This window comes from Propithecus coquereli, unplaced genomic scaffold (assembly GCF_000956105.1).
Source record: "Propithecus coquereli isolate 6110/MARCELLA unplaced genomic scaffold, Pcoq_1.0 Scaffold59, whole genome shotgun sequence".
NCBI lineage: Eukaryota > Metazoa > Chordata > Mammalia > Primates > Indriidae > Propithecus > Propithecus coquereli.
This window is the reverse complement of record NW_012151840.1, coordinates 1,840,285-1,859,205: the sequence shown is the minus strand read 5'-3', so window position 1 is coordinate 1,859,205 and position 18,921 is coordinate 1,840,285. Positions and strand designations below refer to the sequence as shown.

The 18,921-nt window shown below is 52.4% G+C and overlaps 1 protein-coding gene across 1 annotated transcript in view; it reads right to left on the bottom strand.

Annotated features, from left to right (window-relative positions):
• Positions 1–503: 503 nt before the first annotated feature.
• Positions 504–18,921, bottom strand: part of SMG5 (SMG5 nonsense mediated mRNA decay factor) — a 29,348-nt gene continuing 10,930 nt past the window's right edge. The window contains exons 8-22 of the mRNA XM_012658598.1: positions 18,213–18,338; positions 18,034–18,102; positions 17,402–17,610; positions 16,562–16,699; positions 15,801–16,400; positions 13,946–14,121; positions 12,715–12,790; positions 11,821–11,996; positions 8,997–9,155; positions 4,885–4,944; positions 4,231–4,390; positions 3,719–3,809; positions 2,732–2,806; positions 2,147–2,285; positions 504–1,962 (exon numbers count right to left, since the gene is read on the bottom strand). Coding sequence (XP_012514052.1) covers positions 1,879–1,962; positions 2,147–2,285; positions 2,732–2,806; positions 3,719–3,809; positions 4,231–4,390; positions 4,885–4,944; positions 8,997–9,155; positions 11,821–11,996; positions 12,715–12,790; positions 13,946–14,121; positions 15,801–16,400; positions 16,562–16,699; positions 17,402–17,610; positions 18,034–18,102; positions 18,213–18,338 — 2,338 coding nt within the window. The 3' untranslated portion in view covers positions 504–1,878. The remainder of the gene's footprint in view (positions 1,963–2,146; positions 2,286–2,731; positions 2,807–3,718; positions 3,810–4,230; positions 4,391–4,884; positions 4,945–8,996; positions 9,156–11,820; positions 11,997–12,714; positions 12,791–13,945; positions 14,122–15,800; positions 16,401–16,561; positions 16,700–17,401; positions 17,611–18,033; positions 18,103–18,212; positions 18,339–18,921) is intronic.

The following is an 18,921-nucleotide window of genomic DNA, read 5'->3' as shown; positions in this document are numbered from 1 at the left end:
CTAAATCCCCAGATTTTTACTGGACTTCAGAACCTTACCACGCTTTGCTGCCTCCTAGCACTTAGTGCTGGGTAGGGTTCACAGCAAATTGCCTTCGGTAAATGTTGGTTCAACCACGAGGGATGTGCCAAGCTTATTACCCACCAAAGACATAATTTGAAGACACACATTTGAGGGCTTGGAGGCTGGTTAAGGCTCACCCCACCTCCTTGAGGAAGAGGATCCAGCTGGAGACAGCAACCCACCCCAGGCAACACTGTTGCTGGCAAAATATCGTCACCTATCAGATTTGCAGAGGTACCACCTCAGTTCGCAGGGTCAATGAACCTGACAATGTCTATCACAAAACCATCTCCAAGGCTTTCGCTCCAATCGCCTGCTTCTTGTTCTGTTCCATCCACTTCAAAGCCTTTCCAAAAGGCATTGATTGCAGCATGGCATCTTCAACATCCCCTCTTCTCCCAATAAAACTTCTGTACAGACAGGCACCGGGAGACGGGGAGTGGGCTTGGGGAGGGTCTTTATTAAAGTGATGCTTTAGTCTCAGTCTCTGCCAGGAACTGGGGGAACTGCCACTCCCCCCAGGTTTTCTCAGACTTGCTGTCTTAGAGGATGGAAGCAGGAAGCCAGTTCTCCTCTAAGCACAACTTGGGAAGACAGGCTAGCACTGGGGTGGGATGGGGGGCAGCAGAGCTGAGATCGTCCACCCCCTGCCCCAGCCTATGCTACACTTCCAGCCTGAAGGAGAGGGGCCGAGGCAATCCTCCCACACACAGCCCCGCTCTTGGCGTGCCATTCACTGCCCTGAGCTATTCATGATCTCTGCTCCGCGTATTCACCTCGACACTCCAAAAGCCAGCCCCACATGCAGCCCCTCCAGGTCTTTAGCCCTAGGGAGGGCAGGAGGGAAGTCCATCAGGACAGAGGGCCCTGCCTGAGCAGCTTCAAGGGACCTCTCCTTTCTGTTGCCACTGAATGGCATCCTCTTGTGTTCAGCCCTTCCTAGATAGTAAGGGGGGGTGGCACCAGACTGCACCCCCCTTTCTTCTCTTACCGGCATCCCACTCTGTCCCAGCACAGCAGCCAAGAGCACAAAGCACAGCGCCCGTGGGGCTGGTGGGCACAGGAACCCGCACTGGCATACAGGCCGGACTGCCTGCAGCCCTAGGTCGGGCCTGCTCCCTGCCCTGGAAGCCAGACAGAGGGAGACGGAAAGCACAAGTGGGGCGATGGGTGTGCAGCCCCTGTGGCAGGAGAAGGGGTATACAAACCCTGACCCTGCTGCTCAGTGCAGGCCACTCCAGGCCTCGCTCCTGTAAGAGCCCCCATGGCTGGCTCCAGAGCTGCCCAGCCCCCGCAAAGGGCGATGAGAGGAGGAGGGGTGGTCCTTGAGTGGGGGAAAGATCTGCAGAGAACCAGCCAGATACCTGGTAGTACCCAGCTCTTCCCCCAGGGCCCGGAGGGTCCAAACTCCTGGCCCCAACCGCCCTGCATCTTGGGTGAGGAAGAAGGGCCCCTTCCGCTGTTCCTTCTGCTCGAAGGTCCCGGAACCACTCCAATGAAATGTAGACACCCATGCCTGCCACCTGCCCCTGGCGATAGCAGGGAAGTTGAGGCAGGAAGGCTGGCTAGGGGCCCACAGAACTTTCCTGCTCCAAGCACTTTCCTCGCTTTCCTAATGTCATCTTGGCAACAGGGGGACCCCACCCTCCCAGCTGGCTCCTGGGCCCTCCCTGCAGCCTCTGCGCAGCTAGGCTTCCTTCCTGTGTGCGTGCGTGAGTCTGCGTGTGGTGGGGTGACTACAGGTGGTGGTCCTGGCTGCCAGGGAGGGCAGGAGAGATCTGGAGTCAGCCCCACTGCAGGGCCTGGGGGACAGTCTCAACCAATCTCCTTCCATTGCTTGTAGAAGTCCAGAACATTCTTGATGTCCACACTGGCATGGGCAGCGGCCTGCAGGGCTGCCTGTGAAACGGGGGGAAGGAAAGATGGGGAGGGCCTGACCTCCAGACCTGAGGGACAAGTCACCGAGGGGCTGGGAAGGAGTGAGGAAGAGGAAAGGGCAGCTATATGGAGGGTGTGAGAATGGCGTCTACTCTGGTCCCTCTTCCCTATTCCATACCATCCCCCCACCTCACCCGTGACCCACCTGCATGGGGCCTGAAAGCACGCTGGGGTTGTCCAGTGGAAGGCCTGTGATGATGGTCACCATGCCGCTTGGATCCTCCTCACCTGCCCCCTGGGCCAGAGTCAGCTGTTTGCAGCTGTCTAGGATCTTATAGAGAGTCCTGGTGGGGCGAGGGTGGGTGGTGAGATGGGCCAAGACCCAGCATTAGCACCGCTTAAATCCCACGATCTCCAGGGGACAGGGAAAGCAGGGGGCTGGGAGGGCTCTCTCTAGAGAGGACAAGAGAAGCCAGCCAGCCAGCAGCAGCGGGCCCCTGGCGCTGGCTCGGGAGGATGTGCTGTGGGCAGCAGGCAAGGAGCGCTCAGCGAGAGCACCAAGCCCACGCATCTCAGGGCCAAAGGAGCTGACCCCACATGTCGAAGGAAGCGCACAGGGGCTGGAGCAACTTCATACTCGCTCCAAGTTGAGGCCTGCAGGAGGGCCCTGGCGGGCTAAGCGTGAAGCTTCGGGATTCTCTGGCCCTGTGCCACTCTCCTTGGGAGTGCCCACGGAGGAGCGAGGCAGGCGGCCTGGCTGAGGTGCTGGGGGTGAGGGCTGAAGTTTTACCAGGCGTCTGCATCCTGCCTCTTCAGCTTATGCCGCTCAAAGCTCTTTCCCACCTCTTTCTGGCAGCGAATGTACCTGCAAAAGAGACGTTGAGAGTGGAGGTGGGGACAGAGGATAAGGAGGGCATCTTACACAAAGCAAGCCATTGTGGCTCTGGGAGCCCAGTTTTGCAGAAGGGGGTGGGGAACATGTCTCTCCCATCAGGTCTCTGTTTGGAGCCATTTCAAAGTTGCTTCCTGGCCACCGGGCCCAGCTCGCTTTTCCTCCTGATAACATCGATTCTTTGGTTCCTCCCAGGGGAGGAGCTGGGAGGGGAGAAGCAGCAGATGCTTTTCAAGTTGAGACTTCTGGAGGCAAAGTCCAAACAAGCAGGCTTTGTGCAGCTTCCTGGCCAGTCAGGGCACATGCAGAGGGGAGCGAGGGCCGGCCAGCAGGGAGAGGGGAAGCTCTCTCCCTATCCCCTACACCCTCTGCGCCAAAGGCTAGAAGGGCACATCTGTATTGAGCACCTGTCCATGGTGCCATCTGCTCATCCCTGGTTGGTTTCAGTCTTACCACTGCCTCAGCTCAGTGGGGAGGTGGGAAGCCCCTGGGTAGCCCTGATGAAGGCGCTCCTGCCCTGGGAAAACTGATCGCCTGGCCCGACCATAAAGCAGGAGCGCTCCTCCTGCAAAGGAGCCCACGGCATCAAGCTGGGGAGAGGGGGGTCTGCTCCTTTCTCCTCAGTGGGTGCTGACCACAGGTTTGCCCCAGAGGCAAAAGGACAGCAGCTCAATGCTCCCCACAGGGCTCCTGGCTCCTCTGGGCATGCTCTATTTCAGCACGTAGGACCTTGACTTCCAATTATCTGTTTAGTATCCCTCCCCAGGCAGCGAGCAAACTGGGAGTGGGGGCTGAGGGGTGTGTCTCGCCTATAGGGAGCAAGGAGCTCATACGCATGTGTCGTCCAGAAGACCTCAGCACAGGTCTGGCCAGGCCTGCACTTACCTGTTTCCTTTTTTAAACTCTGCCTCCAGGTACCGGATCCCATCCCGGGCCCCTGGGTGTTCCTTCTTCAGTAAATCCAGGCCATCAATCACTGGTGGGCAAGGCGTGGGCAGGAAAGGACAAAACAGATGAGTTCAGACTGCTGAGATGGGGCTCCGCAGGAAGTATCTGAGCTCACCCCAGAACACACCACAGGAAGAGAAGGGCCCATGGCTCCAAACACGGCTCCCAAAGTTCTCTGAAAATGTGACCTTCTGCTAGCAATATACTTGGCAATTTACTTACCAACGCTCTCACATATTTCCTCATCTGTATCTCCCAACTGTCTTGTGAGGCATATCAGGGATTGTTATGCTCATTTCACAGATAAAGGGACAGGTTCAGAGAGGTGATAGATCTTGACCAAGGTTTCTGTGTATAAACTGGACCCCAAATAAGGGTCTCTCAATCCCAAGCCCAGAGTCTCTTTTAGCCACACTCTATCTGTCCCGCTACCTCCCCAATATGCTTACCTGTCCTTGGGATGATGACAATGAAGCGGCCACTGGTGGCCAGCTGGCGGATGACAGGGAGGTGGTGGCAGAGGGCCTGGGTGTCGGGGACGAGGTAGGGAGACATAGCTGACTGAGCCTTGGGCTGCTGCAGGCTGCCCTCCAGCTGAGAGACCTCCAGCTGGTGAGAGAAGGCAAAGAGGGCGGAGCTGTGTGGGGCCCCTGCAGCCTGGGCAGGGGGAAGAGTGGTGCTCATGGTGGCTCTTATGAGGCTCCTCCTGTTGCTAACGGGGACAAGGGACCCTTTCTACCAGTGGCCTTGGAGGAAAAGTAGACCAAAATCAGGGTTAAGGGAAAGAGAAAAGTGAGGGGAAAGAGAAGCAAAGGCAGAAAGGGGGCAAATGAATGAGCGAACAGGGAGGGGGATCGGGGAGAAGCGAGGGGTGCAGCAGCACAGAGCAGGGGGACTGCAGCTAAAGCAGGGAAGATCTGCCAGTGGGGTTTGAGCAAAAGCTAGAGTCTAGCTTATTAAAAGGATTTGTTTTGTAAAATGTGGATTCAATCAAAAGGCCAAACTCAAGGATCCAGAAGGCCACATGTGGCCCCAAGGCTGCACGTTCCCCACCCCTGAGCTAGACCAAGAGCAGAAAGAGCACGTGGGCCCTGATTTCCTACCTGAAGTCGCAGCTGAGCCATGTCTCTCATGAGCCTGTTCCGACGAGCTTCTTCCTGTGCCTACGAAAGAAAAAACAAGTTGTGGGGAGTTGGGAGTATATTCCCTTCTCCAGCGATCAAAAGGACAAAGAGAATTCCTGGGTCTGAAACATGTGTGGCCTCATGTAAAGGACCTCTCTATCACTCCTGCTAAATAAGGGGAAGAGAGGGACAGAAGAAAAAATATTCCTCTGTTGCACTCTGAACAACTTCCACTACCAGCCCACTGCAGGCTGCGCCATTCCAGGCACTGCGGGAGAGGGAGCAGACAGCCATGCATTGTTCCCTGCAGGACACCACCCGGCTGTGCCTCAGGGGTCAATCTCCGCTCCTCTGCTCTTCCTCACCTGGTCTCCCCTCCCAGGAGATACCATCCACACACCCTCCTCACCTTCTATCCCCATCCACTTGCCAGCATCTTCCAGATCTGCAGATTCAGCCAGGCCTGGCCACCCTGAGTTCCAGACCCACACATCCCACTGCCTCCTCAGCAGCCCCATCTGCTCCTCAGAACCTGCTTCTCCTCCTCTGGTGTTCCCTAGCTTGGTAAATAAACCACCATCTGCCCAAATCAGAAAGCTCAGGCTTGGCTTTGAGTCCTTCCTCTCCCTCAGCCCCAGAAGTTATCAGCTTCCCAGTCCTGTCAATTGTGCCTTTTATACAGCATGCGAATCCTTCCACCTCCCTCCACCTCCACTGTGAAAGCAACGTCTCTCCTTGACTATCGTAACAACCTCCTTACTGGTCTCTGCCTCTAATTCAGTCCCTTTTCTCCTCCCACAATGAAGGCAATCTTTCAAAAACCTTCTGATATTCATCATAGCCCTGCCTAAAAGTCCTTTGACTATTTCCCTGTCTTCTAGATGAAGTCCAAATTCCTTAATATGGTCTAAAAGATGAGGTTAAGGATAAGGACTTTATCCTTTAAGATATGGGGAGCCACTGAAGGCTCTTCGATGAACGAAGTGACGTCATCAAAGTGGTGCTTTAAAATGTATCAATCTCATTCTAATCAAGAGATGGTACCAGACAAACCCAAATTGAGGGAACTACAAAATAACCGACCAGTACTCTTCACAAGAGTCAAAGCCATGAAAGACAGGGAAAAACCAAGAACTGTCCAAGATTGGAGAAGACTAAGGATACATAACAATGAAATATAATGTGAGACCCTGGACTGGATCACAAAAAACAAAACAGATATTAGTGGGAAAACTAGTGAAATTTTTTTTTTTTTTTTGAGACAGTTTCGCTGTGTTGCCTGGACTAGAGTGCAGTGGCATCACTGTAGCTCACCACAACCTCAAACTCTTGGGCTCAAGCGATCCTCCTGTCTCAGCCTCCCAAGTAGGTGGGACTACAGGCATGTGACACCACGCCCGGCTCATTTTTCTATTTTTAGTATAGATGGGGTCTCGCTTTTGCTCAGGCTGGTCTTAAGCTGAGTTCAAGCGATCCTCCCACCTCAGCCTCCCAGAGTGCTAGGATTACAGGCATGAGCCACCGTGCTCAGCCTCCTAGTGAAATATTAATAAAGTCAATAGTTAATAAATAGTATTGTACTGAGCCTAATTTCTTAGTTTTGATAATTTTTACATTAGAGTTATGCAAGATCCATCCTCACCCCCTGAAGAGTCCTGTAACAAAGAATTGTCCTGCCTAAAACACCAATAGTGTCCCTATGAGAAACCCTGGCAGAGGAAGGAAGGAATGGAAGCAGACCAGAGCCCAAGTGAAAGCCATTTCCTTACGGGCCTTGTGGGCGGACTGGCAAGGAAGGAGAGCATTGTGGACAAATTGCCCTCTTTCCCACTGCAGCAGTCATGCTTGTGAGTCTTACTTTTAGGCTAAAATTGTAACTGTGAAACCTCATGTTCAAGTGAGGGGGCTGGGGGCACTTGGGTAAGCTCCCCCGCCCCGCCAGAGAACTAATACAGGTGAGTGGCATCCACCCGGACCAGGAGGCTCTGATATCACCAGCCCAACAGTTCAAACAGATGTGGGCCTACGTGTTCCTCAGAGGCAAAACTTACCTTCAGAGGTCCCATCAGGAAAGAGAAGTCCCCAAACCAGGCAGACACTGGAGCCCCTGTGAGAGTGTGCTGCGGCTCCTGGTGTCTGTCCAGCCTACAGAGAAGCTAAGTCTCTAAAGCAGCATAGAACAGCCAGGATGAGAACGCAGGCTTGTCCACCTCCAGAGCCTGGCTCTACCACCGACTATACCTTTATGATCTTGGGAATGTTCCTTTGTCTTTCTACATTTTCTCATCCATAAAATGAGGATGCCAACACCTACTTCATAGGGCCGCTGCAAGGGTTACATGAGATGTCACATGCAGACCAGGCTTTGCACACAGAAAGCTCTAGTAAATGACAAGGGATGGCAGCATGACAACAACACTTCTGTTGCTTGGGGGATAAACCCCTTGGGATAGAAGTCTGTGGCTTAAGAGGCAGACCCTGCAGGCAACGGAGCCTGCAAGTCCAGCACCACATGCGAGGGGCTCAGGTACTCCCTCCCCTCAGGAGTCCTCAGGAGCTTTAGGCTAAAGGAAATGCCTGTGAAAACTCTTAACATTTTTTGAAACTGTGTAACTTCCCCATGATTATTTTTGTAACCCCCTGTTTTCCCCTATGCAATAGCAATAAAAGCCTTAACACAAAAGCTTTCTTTTTTAATAAAATGTGCTTGTTTTTAAGACGGCAAGGAAGGGAGTTTTTGCAAAGCCTACATCCCCTCCCAGCTAAGCAGAATGTCCGCAGGAAAGGGGGCTCAGAGGGTGGGGAAGCTGCTGGCCTGGGGCTGAGGGGAAGAAAGAATGTCGCGGAGAGGACTGGCTTGGGATGAAGAAGAAACTCTGCGGCTTGCTGAGGCACGGGGGCCGTACCTCCTGTGCCAGACACTAACACCCCAAATGTACTGGTGCCACCTTGCTCGGGCAGGACAACATGCCCAGGGCTGTGCAGGCCCCACTGTGGAAACCGGATCGTTGCTCACGAAGTATTAGCCCCACAAGAGAAAGGACTGTCTTGTTCACTGCTATAACACCAGTGCCTACAATATCGACGTGTCTGACACAAAGCAGACTCTCAGTAGTATTTGTGGAATGAATTACTGAATGGAAGAGGTAACACAGGCCACTTCCTATTCTTTGGGGCCCCCGTGGGATGGGATCATGTCTGGGACGGGAGGGTTTCAGCACCACGCCTGATACTGAGAGCTCTCCACTCCCTTCCAGTCCTCAGTCGTTATCCGAAGGGAAGGGGAAGGGATGTTTGCCGAGCAACGCACGCTCTGTAAGACACTGCAAGGTACTTTATACGCACCATCATTCCATCTTCACAAAAACCCCATAAGGTTGAATCTGTTTTTCCCCCACACAGCCGATAAGGAAACTGGCTTAGTAAGGTCAAGTGACCTGCTCAATTCACAGAGTAAGAGGTGACAGAGAGGCTGGGTGTGGTGGCTCACGCCTGTAATCCTAGCACTCTGGGAGGCCGAGGCAGGCGGATTGTTTGAGCTCAGGAGTTCAAGACCAGCCTGAGTAAGAGTGAGACCCCGTCTCTACTAAAAAAATAGAAAGAAATTAGCTGGACAGCTAAAAACATATAGAAAAAATTAGCCGGGCATGGTGGCGCATGCCTGTAGTCTCAGCTACTTGGGAGGCTGAGGCAGGAGGATCGCTTGAGCCCAGGAGTTTGAGGTTGCTGTGAGCTAGGCTGACGCCACGGCACTCTAGCCCAAGGCAACAGAGGGAGATTCTGTCTCAAAAAAGAAAAAAGAGGTAACAGAGAGGGCCCTCAACCCCAAGTCAGTCTGGGTGCAGGTCCTGAGCCACACAGCCTCTGTTCAAAGCACCTCTCACTCCCTGGCTATCAGCTCCATCCCTCGGTCCCTCTCGGCCTCCTTCTGGAAGCCCAACCTCCCCTCCCCTCTCCCTAGTTTCAGTTTCCCCAACCCCTCTCACCACGTTCTTCAGGTGAAGACCACCAATGTGCCTGAGCCTCTTACCCTGGTTTCTCAGTGAGCCCAGGGGGAGCAGAGCTGACAGGGAGGGGGAGGCCTGACTCACCATGCGGAACTGTGCCTGGGCCTGCTGCAACAGGCTCTCCTGCTCAGACTGGGCGATGCTGACGAAGATGCCGACCTCTGGGTTGAACTGCAGGATGCTGCCTTGCAGACGGGAAATGAAGTGACCGAAGCTGCGGATGCAGCAGATGCGCACCACTGCCTGCGGGGAGACACGAGTGCAGCCCAGCTGAGCAGGGCCCCCTGGGCCCACCCTGCCAGGACTCCCTCCCCCTCCCACCTCCATGCTGGCCCAGCCACCTCAGCAACAAGGGCTCCTTGAAAAGTGTCTGTGGGGTGGGAAAGAGGAGCACTGTGGCCCAGAGCCTCTAGCTGCCAGAAAAGGAGTAAGCAGACAGGGCAAGGAGGATCCTAGGACAGGGAATCAGGAGTCAGGCTGAGAAGAGCGGGAAAGGGCACTGGGCTGGAAGTGAGGCGACCTGGGCTCTAACACCACCTCCCTCCTCTAGGTCTCAACTCCTCACATGTCAAATAAGGAGACTGAACTAATCAACATTTCCCAACTGATTTTTGCAGTCAGTAAAACCATTCTTCCCCCTCAAATAAAAATCATACCTAGAACCTTAAAATATAAAACAGACTAGGCCGGGCGCGGTGGCTCATGCCTGTAATCCTAGCACTCTGGGAGGCCGAGGTGGGCGGATCCTTTGAGCTCAGGAGTTCGAGACCAGCCTGAGCAAGAGCAAGACCCCGTCTCTACTAAAAATAGAAAGAAATTAGACAGACAACTAAAAATATATAGAAAAAATTAGTCGGGCATGGTGGCACATGCCTGTAGTCCCAGCTGCTCGGGAGGCTGAGGCAGGAGGATCGCCTTAGCCCAAGAGTTTGAGGTTGCTGTGAGCTAGGCTGACACCATGGCACTCTACTCAGGGCAGTAGAGTGAGACTCTGTCTAAAAAAAAAAAAAAAAAAAAAAAAAAAGACTACACAGTGCTTATGGCTGCTTCATTCTGTTACTTTGTAACTAGGAGCCATCCCATTTACTAAATGTCCCTGAGTAAATGTAAGTTACCGGTTGTGATTTTATACACAAAGGCCAGAAGCTATCTTACGCAATCATGATTTACTGTATGCATTACTTAATGAAGAACACCCAAAGTAATCATGCGACTGCTTAGGACATCCATTTGTTTCATTACATGGGTAAATAATTTGTCATTAAACTCATGTTTGAACCATGAATTTCCCTTCTGTGTTTCAAAAGACTTGCGGCAAATCTAAAAATCTGGTGATATTTAATGTGTATGTATGTATCTAAACACCCACATATATTTGTGATTTAAGTGGGAGAAGTCTTGCTAATTATATGTCACAGAAGAACAAAATTCTATTCAAACTTATACCTCTCCTTACCGTAAGGCATAGAGAATGCATGATGGTTTTTCCTTGATGTGTCCATGTAATTGGTAACGTATGATAACTTAATAAACTTGTGTGATATAAAAGTAGTGTATCATGTTCTACTGCTTGGTGTTATCCCTTCCCTTTTCTGCAAGGGCACTACTGGCTGGAAGAAAAACATTTTGGTTAGCTTTGTATGACGGAACTGTCTTTCCCTACATAGTTTTTCTATAAAAACTGGTTTTATAATCATGAGGGGAAAAGGGCAGGTTGAATCAAGGTGAATGAATCTTAAATGAGCACACCTGCCTGCCACCCCTGTTCCTTCAGCTGAGTGCTGCACATCATGGGCTCTGTCTGTGACAGAAAAATCCCGGTGCTTGGTGTCCCTGTATGACATAGAGTTTTGCGTGTAGATTCATTTAAAATGTACCTCTTGTTTACATAATTTTAAAAGATAATGTTGCCAGACTTTGGGAATGTTAACATTCAAACTGAAAATCTCCACTACACGTAACTTTCTTCCTCTGGATCAGTACGTGGCTTACGATCCCAGCCAGTGGTTTCATCTGTTCCAGTGTCAATTGCCATGTGCTCTGCTTCAAAGGCGAACTAATCTTTTGTGAATTTTTTGTACATAAGTATTTGTTACAAATATTTTAGCAAATGCTTTCTATTTCTCTTGCTTGTGCATATCTTGGCTGGCATTACAGAAAAATAGTGCAAACATTATTTCCTTACTGGGATATGAGGGTTTTTTTCTTCTCTTCTTCTTTTTTTTAGTTTGTATGTGGGGGTGGGTAGCGGATAGGGTGGTTTATGTTGAATGTTTTTCTTCTGCATGATACATCATGTTGTGGGATCTTTAGAAAACTTCATACTGTATGAATAATAAAATATTTGAAACTTGGAAGAAAAACACAGACTCCAGCCAAGCTGCTCTGACTGGAGAGGGAACAGCCAGGGTGTGTGTGTGTCAGGGGAAGACACTGGGTGGCCTGTCTGCTTGGCTTCCCTCTGCTGCCCCCACACGGCCCATGTAGTGACAGACTCAAGGGTGAAAGCTGCTGGACTAAGTGGGCAGCGCGTTCCATTGCAGTTCTAACTTTCTCTGAATGATGTTCAGCTCAGAGAAGGCTGGGCCCAGAGTTAGAAAAGAGACTGGTAAAGGTTTCAAAGCCCTAATAATTAACTTGTTCTGTCCTCTACAGAAGGCGGGAGAAGGGAGGGTTGTTCTACAAAAGCAGAAACTACCAACAACAGACCTTCGGAAGGACATCCTGCCAAGGGAAGGGAAGTGAGCTAAAACGGCACTGAATGAAGAAGGATGCCCAGCCTGTAGTCCCAGGGACACTCTCCTGTCTGGGTGAAGGGATGTCTTGCCCCTCCCTGCCTAGCCCAGAGCTCCTGCTTTGCTTCTGTGTATGACTAACAGGGCTCGTGGCATGAGAAATGACACCTCACCTCCTCTAACGCGCTGACCAGGGGCCGATCCGTATCGAAGTTAAAGCGTCTGTGAGCAGCCCGGAGCGGGGGCAGGTTACGAAGCGCCATGTCCTCTGGGAGCAGCAGGCTAGAAGGGAGGTCAGGCAGTTCACAACCTTCAAGAAGATCTTGGACCTCAGGACACAAGGCCAGGCCTGGGTAGAAAAAGGACAAATCAGATCATCTGCCCTGTGGAAGGTCCCAGTCAGAGGGACACAGCCCTTCCTGGAAATTATCAGGCCGAGGAGACAGGACATACCCCTAGGATAGAAGCAGGGGAGAGATAAGGAGGGAAGGAGAGACGGATATAAAAGAGCCAGTGAGGCAGAACTCTAGGATAGGGCAAGGAGGTGGAAGGACAAGGATAGCGCATAACAGGAGGGCTCCCTGACGGAAGGGACACTCTTATGGGGATGGAAATGAAATTGAGGGCTCTGGGGGAGTGAATAGCCCTTCCTGAGTCTCAGGAGGTAGGAGCAGGTAGAGTTTTCTAGCTGGAAGGTGGCAGGAGGGGATGAACCAGACAGATGAGCTCTGGAGGTCAAAGTCAATTCTCAGTGACCACAGGCATCAGTGCGACAGCAGTGCCTGGGCCCGGCTCCCAGGTTCCTCTCACTCTGCCCTTGCCCACCCCGCTACCTTCCCCAGGGAGCACACTCCCTTGCAGACCAGGCTACCTGCCCACAGTGGGTCAGTGTAGGGGTGGGAAACCGGAGAGGCCCAGACTGCACAATGACCGCTGTGTGCTGGGGAAGCTGGGCAGTGAATCCCATTAACCTCCTTACCCAAGGGCCAGGTTAGCGGGAGGGGGATGGGCTTAGAGGGGTCAAAAAGGAAGAGGGGATGAGAGGGTGGTGCCAGGGACCCACTCACCAGACTCCTGGAGTTCGCCAGCAGATGGCAACAGATTCAGCAACACAGACAAGCGGTTCCACAAACTTTGAGAGCTCTGGGGAGAGAGAGGGAAGAGGAGGCCTTCAGCCAGGGGCAGTGTTGGAGAACGCTGTGAGCAAGAAAAGCACCACACTGGGAGACCTGGGGCTACGTTCAGAGGCCTAGAGAGATCTGACCAAAAAAAAAAAAAAAAAATTAACAAAAGAGGTCACAGAACTCATGAAGACTTAGAAAATGGAAGGCTGGTCCTGTGACGCACGAACAAGGGGGACCACAGAGGCTTGCTGAAGTTCTTCACCACCGAACGCTTCACAAAAGGAGAAGGCAGTGAGACCATAAGAAGGACTTTCTGGATGTTGGCAGTGGGAAAAGCTAGAGTGCTGGACGAGGTGGCTTCTCCATGTCTAGCAGAAACCTTTCCCTTCAGCCCTCCACACGCCCATACTGGGCACCTCTTCTGGGAATGTGACCCAGCATCTCCATCTTCACCACACCTCCCTCCATGACTAACGATTGAGTAACCAGCTGTCACCAGACACACACACACCCAGGGGAGTGCCTGGTCCTGACCCAAACTCTCTGGGGAAGGGGGCAACCCTTATGGAAGAGGGTCTCCCACAGCAGGGCAGGTGTGCTGCTAGAAGAAAACACCACTCTGAATAAATGCCTCAGAAACTAGAGGCTGAAGACTGAGACTCTAGGCCCGAGAAGGAAGAGGAAGCTGCCACGGCACCACCCAGCCTGCACAGCAGCCGGCCGGACCCCACAGTCCTGCCGTATGACTCCTTAAGCCGTTCCCCTGCCTAGCACACCTTCGCAGCCCTTGTCAGACGTTGCCATCTCTTCCGTCACTATCCTCTACTCAACGCTCTCTCCCTTCTCTGGATTCTTCGGTACTTATCTATCAAGGTTAGCCCTCGAACTCAAACTTTCATTGGCATTACTCATAATGGCAGGTATTATGCCTGACACTGGGGATCCAAACCAGAATAAACCAGAACAACACTGTTCCCTGGCTACAGGCTCTCTGAGGACAAAGGTCACGCCTAACCCTTCCCTGTAAAAAGCGTAAGGGCCCAGCACAGACAGGTGCTTGGCAACAATTCTTGTCCGGATCAGACCATCTGAGGAGATTCCCAGGCCCCACCCTGGCTCATCCCCTCCTCCAACACTGTGGCACCTGATGGGGCAGTGGGGACGACTAACACACCTGTGCACACACAATGATGAGGTCGGGGTTGGTCCGCAGCCAGTCCAGGAAGACTTTCACAGTGGGAAGTAAGCCTTCAGCCATCAGGACCTGCAGCTTCTCCTGGATGCTGCGCTCATTGCGACAGGAGCGCCCACTGGACTCGCTCCCTTCCGACTCAGAGCCCTCCTCAGATGCTGGGGGCGGGTGAGGAGAGAGAACTGGGATAAACAACTAACAAGTGCTTGGCAACAGGCCTCAGTTCTGTGGGAGGAGCATGCCCCCACCTCGCCTGGACTCTGGGACTCTTCAGAGGAATTCTGATTTGAAAGAGGTGGGGCATTCGCTTACAGACCCTTGCCCAATTTTCCAGGCCCACTAACTGACTGCTTTTAAACCAAGAGCCTAGAGCCTCTTAATATGATTCTTTCAGACTCAAGCTAAGTGAGGTTGGTCTACAGCTATTCATTCAACTAACATTTATCAAGTGCCTGCTCTGTGCTGGCAGGCAGGGCAGACAGAAAGGAGCTGTAAGGAGAGGGAGAAAACCCAAGGGGACAGAGTTCCTAGCTCTTCTACTTTGTAGGTCAGAACACTGGGCAGGTCACTTCACCTCTCCAAGCATCGGCTTCCACATTTCTTTCATTTATTCAGGCATTCAATATTTCTTAAGTCCCACCCATGTGCCAGGCACTGTGTTAGGTACTGGGGATACAGCAATAGACAAGACATATTCCGTCCTGCCCTCAAGAAGCTCACAGTCTGACTGGGGAGACAGACGAGTCAATAAACCTCACTAAAGTAGAAAAGGGCTGGAGGCTGCAGAGCTGCAGACACCCACAGGAGCCTACAGGAAGCAAATCTAACCTAGCTTTGAAGGAGTCCTAGACCAAGTTAATTTTTAAGCTAAAATCTGGGGGCAAGTAAGAATTAGCCAAGTGACAGGCTTTGGGCAAGGGAGGAAAAGTATGTTCCAAACAGGGAGCACTACACACAAAAGTTTGGAGGGGCTGGGTGTGTGGCTCAAGCCTGTAATCCCAGCACTCTGGGAGGCCAAGGTGGGAGGATCACTTGAGCCCAGAAGCCAGAGACCAGTTTGGACAACACAATGAGACTTTGTCTCTGAAAAAAAAATAAAAGAATTAGCCAAGAGTGGTGGCGCATGCCTGTAGTCCCAGCTACTCAGGAGGCTGAGGCAGGAGGACCACTTGAGCCTGGGAGTTGGAGGTTGCTGTGAGCTATGATCACGCCACTGCACTCCAGCCTGGGCAACAGAGCAAGACCTGTCTCACCAAAAAAGAAAAAAAAAAAAAGTTTGGAGGTAAAAGACAGCATTTAAAGTAATGTTTAACGATAACTCTTCTACCACAAGGTTGCCATGAAAGTTAAATAATACTATACAACAATCCAGCCTAGCACCTGGCATAGAGTAGGCTTAACGAATGGTTGCTGCTACTGAACGGGTACTTCCTTTGCAGGGAAGATCCTGAGGAGAGAAGTCTCACTCTAATTCAACTGCCTGGGCAGGTGCCGGTTTTTCTAGCTTCTAGGAGCCCCGGAGGGACCTGGGATGGCAACAGGGGAGGAAACTGCAGCTGCAATTGTTGTGTGGGGAGGAAAGCTCCAAACCCACAAGGCAGGGTGGAGCGGGAGGGGAATAAAACCGAGAAATGGGTTGGGATCTGGGAATGAGGATGTAAGCAGGAGAGCGATAGTCGGGGAAAAAAATCACGGTCTACACTACGGCAGAGTGCCAAAGGTACGGCAGCAAGGGTAGAGATGAGAGGCCACTCACACAGAGAGGAAGCAATCTCTCTCAGGTGAGTGCCTATAGTATGAAGGTGTGGACCAGAGCAAGATGAAGAGACCCAAATACCTGGCTCTGAGGGCTTGTCCACATCCCCATTGACACAGGGCCTGCGGCTGGCCACGGCGTGAGGTTCGGTGGTGGGCTGGAGGAGCAGGTTGCTGAAGGTGGGGGCCAGTCGGAAGCAGCGCTTGGTCTGGAACATCTGGGTGGACATGGCTTGTAGATTGCTGGCAATGCTAGCCTCACTGGAGCCCAGGGGGCCATTGAGGGAATCGGGAGCCTCTGATCTGGCCCGAGGGGGCTCCAGGGCTGGAGACCGCGTCCCCTCCTCCTCCTCCATATCTTCCAGATCTGATCGGGACTCCTGGCTGTTCATTTCCGAGTCTGTCTCGGCATCAAAGGCTGTTTCCCCACCTTCAAGACTCTTATCGGAGCCACTATCCGAGCCCTCACTGGCCCGGGCTGAATCACGGCTCGAGTCTGATTCAAAGCCTTCACTCAGGTCACTGTCATCACCAGCTTTGGGTGGGTGGCGGCGGCGGCGGAGGCAGGAGAGGCGGGAGAACTTACGGCTCTTTCGGCCCTCACTCGCTTGGGGTGCCGAGGGAGGTGGCTCAGGATCTGGCTCCTCCTCTTTCTCCAGAGGTTCCTTGGACTCTGGTTCATCTGTGGAAGAGGAAAGTCAGGTGGGGCCTAGGGAACAAACAGCTGACGCCTCCAGGCGGGACCGTGCTCTCCAACACCACTTCTGCCCAAGTCTGTGTTCCCTTCCTTGTTCCCATGCCCCATGCCAACCTTCCCAGTCATGACCTCCGCCACTCTCCCACCTGTGCCATCACTCTGGAACGCAGGGACAGGGTTCTCGCCCTCTTCCAGCTCGGCCTGCAGTCGTATGTTGACATGATTGACGAGGTGAGAAAAGAGGGCCAGGGTAAAGGCAATGGCTGCACTGTACTGCTTGGATCCTGAAGCCAGGAAAGCCAGGCATTAGGGGACTGGGGCCCAGGGCCCTGATGGGGAGCAGGCACCATCAACTCCAACCCCAGCTCACCCGTTCTCAATTCTTCCAAGGATCCAACTACCCCTCAAAGCTTCTTCTTAAGTAAAAATTATCAGTAAATTTCCTAGGTCTCTGCTCTACTATCCCTCCTGTAATCTACAGTGTACCAGCTCACCTGGTGCTCCCTCGGGTAAGCATATCCTCTCGTCCTGTCTGACCCTTTCTGGCTTTGAGGCTCCTTCCCATACCACAAGCACCTTCACACCCAGCCTGCTCCCACCTGCCTCCCTTCTAATCTTGCTCTACATACAGCTTGGCCAGAAAAGTTTCCAGAATGGCCTAAGTGCTCCCAACAGCAAGGTCTGAATTCTGTCTGGATGATGGCTAAATATCCTAACCCTGCTCTCTGCCTGGGTCCTGGCCGAAGGTGTGCAAGTCCGTGGGAAGGGGTAAGGGGAGGGGGGAACGGAACATGCTGTGGCCTGTGCTCATTCACTGGGAGCTCCTTTACGGTAGGGCTCCTTGGCCCTTACGCTCCCATAGCCAGGCAGTGACTCAGGTAGTGAAGGGACTGCTTGTGGAAGCACATTGATGAATAAGGAGGTGCAGAGAAGGGCAGTGAGGATCCCAGAAGCCAGGAGAGAGAAGAGGGACATGGCAAGGTTACCTGCTCTCTTCAAGCTGTGCACACCCATAAGGCAGATGATGACCATTTGAAAGATGAGAAGGTCTGGGAGGAAAGCATATCCACTCTCATACTCCTCCTCATCCTCACTGGCCAGGCTGAGGTTGGGTGAGGAGGGCAGGTAGAAGAGACAGAGGTTGAAATCCTCGAGGACTGACTGGCAAAGTGAGGTGAGCTCTGAGTCCATGGAGCTATGGAAGGGCAGGAGTAACAGGGGAGGTCAGTGGTGGGGGCTGGGAGAGAAGAGTGGAGAATACAAGATTCAGAGGATAGACCATGGGATCCTGCAGGGAGACCTCAGAGAGAGCAGCAGGGAAGGGCAGTGCTAGACTGATCCCCACAGTAGACAAAACACAGGAAGGGACCTGGGTGGGCTTGCCATTCAGTCACTCCCTCTTCAACATCTCTTAAGCACCCATTTTGTGCCAGAGGGAGAAGTGCTGGGAGGAGGATGGGCAGAGAACCCTTGAGTGAAACCGCGAGGGATGCCAAGGAAAGACCAATTGGCTAGAGAATTTCCAAATGAGGGCAGAACTCAACAGTCTACTCCCTCCATGGTAATAAAGGAGCCATTATGGCTGGGGCTCATGAGACAGTTCTAGGCTTCTACTCACCTGCTTGTGGGCTGCAGGAGGCTTTGCAGGTACATAAAGTTCACCAGCAACCTCTTAATGTCTTTACATCTGAAATGAAAGGAGCCCAAAGTAAATGCTGAATGGCTCCAGAGTCCCTGTGGTCTTATTGCACCAACTGCAAGAAGACCCCCCTCCTCCCTCCCACAGGCCCCACTAACCGCTTTTTGCTGGGAGAGAGTTTCCGAGTCTCACACTTCTTTAGCTGGTGGTACATTTTGGCTGCCTTGTCATATAGCCGCTTGAGGTTCCCATAGGCCCCCTCAAAGGACACTTCTGACTGGATGCTGAAGGAGATACAGAGGTGAGCTACTGAGTCTTGGCAGGGGAAGAGGTGGAGACAGGAAATGTCACTCTGCTGAGGCTTTAAGGAACAACATTACTAGTAAATACAGGCTGCCCTCTGCCTCACCTTCCATGAGCACACTCAGGGTAAAAGGCTCCTGAGCTATCTTTCCTGATAAAACACACACACACAAAACTTCCAGATTAATCAGAGTAAAGATGATGTATTACTCTCCTCTGTATTTAGAAAGGAGACAATTAACCCTGCTCTATGTTACAAACTTAACTTAGTTACTACCCTCAAAATACATTATCCAGGCTGGGCACGGTGGCTCACGCCTGTAATCCTAACACTCTGGGAGGCCGAGGTGGGAGGATCGTTTGAGCTCAGGAGTTCGAGACCAGCCTGAGCAAGAGCAAGACCCCGTCTCTACTAACAATAGAAAGAAATTAGCTTGGACAACTAAAAATATATAGAAAAAATTAGCCGGACATGGTGACGCATGCCTGTAGTCCCAGCTACTCGGGAGGCTGAGGCAGGAGGATCGCTTCAGCCCAGGAGTTTGAGGTTGCTGTGAGCTAGGC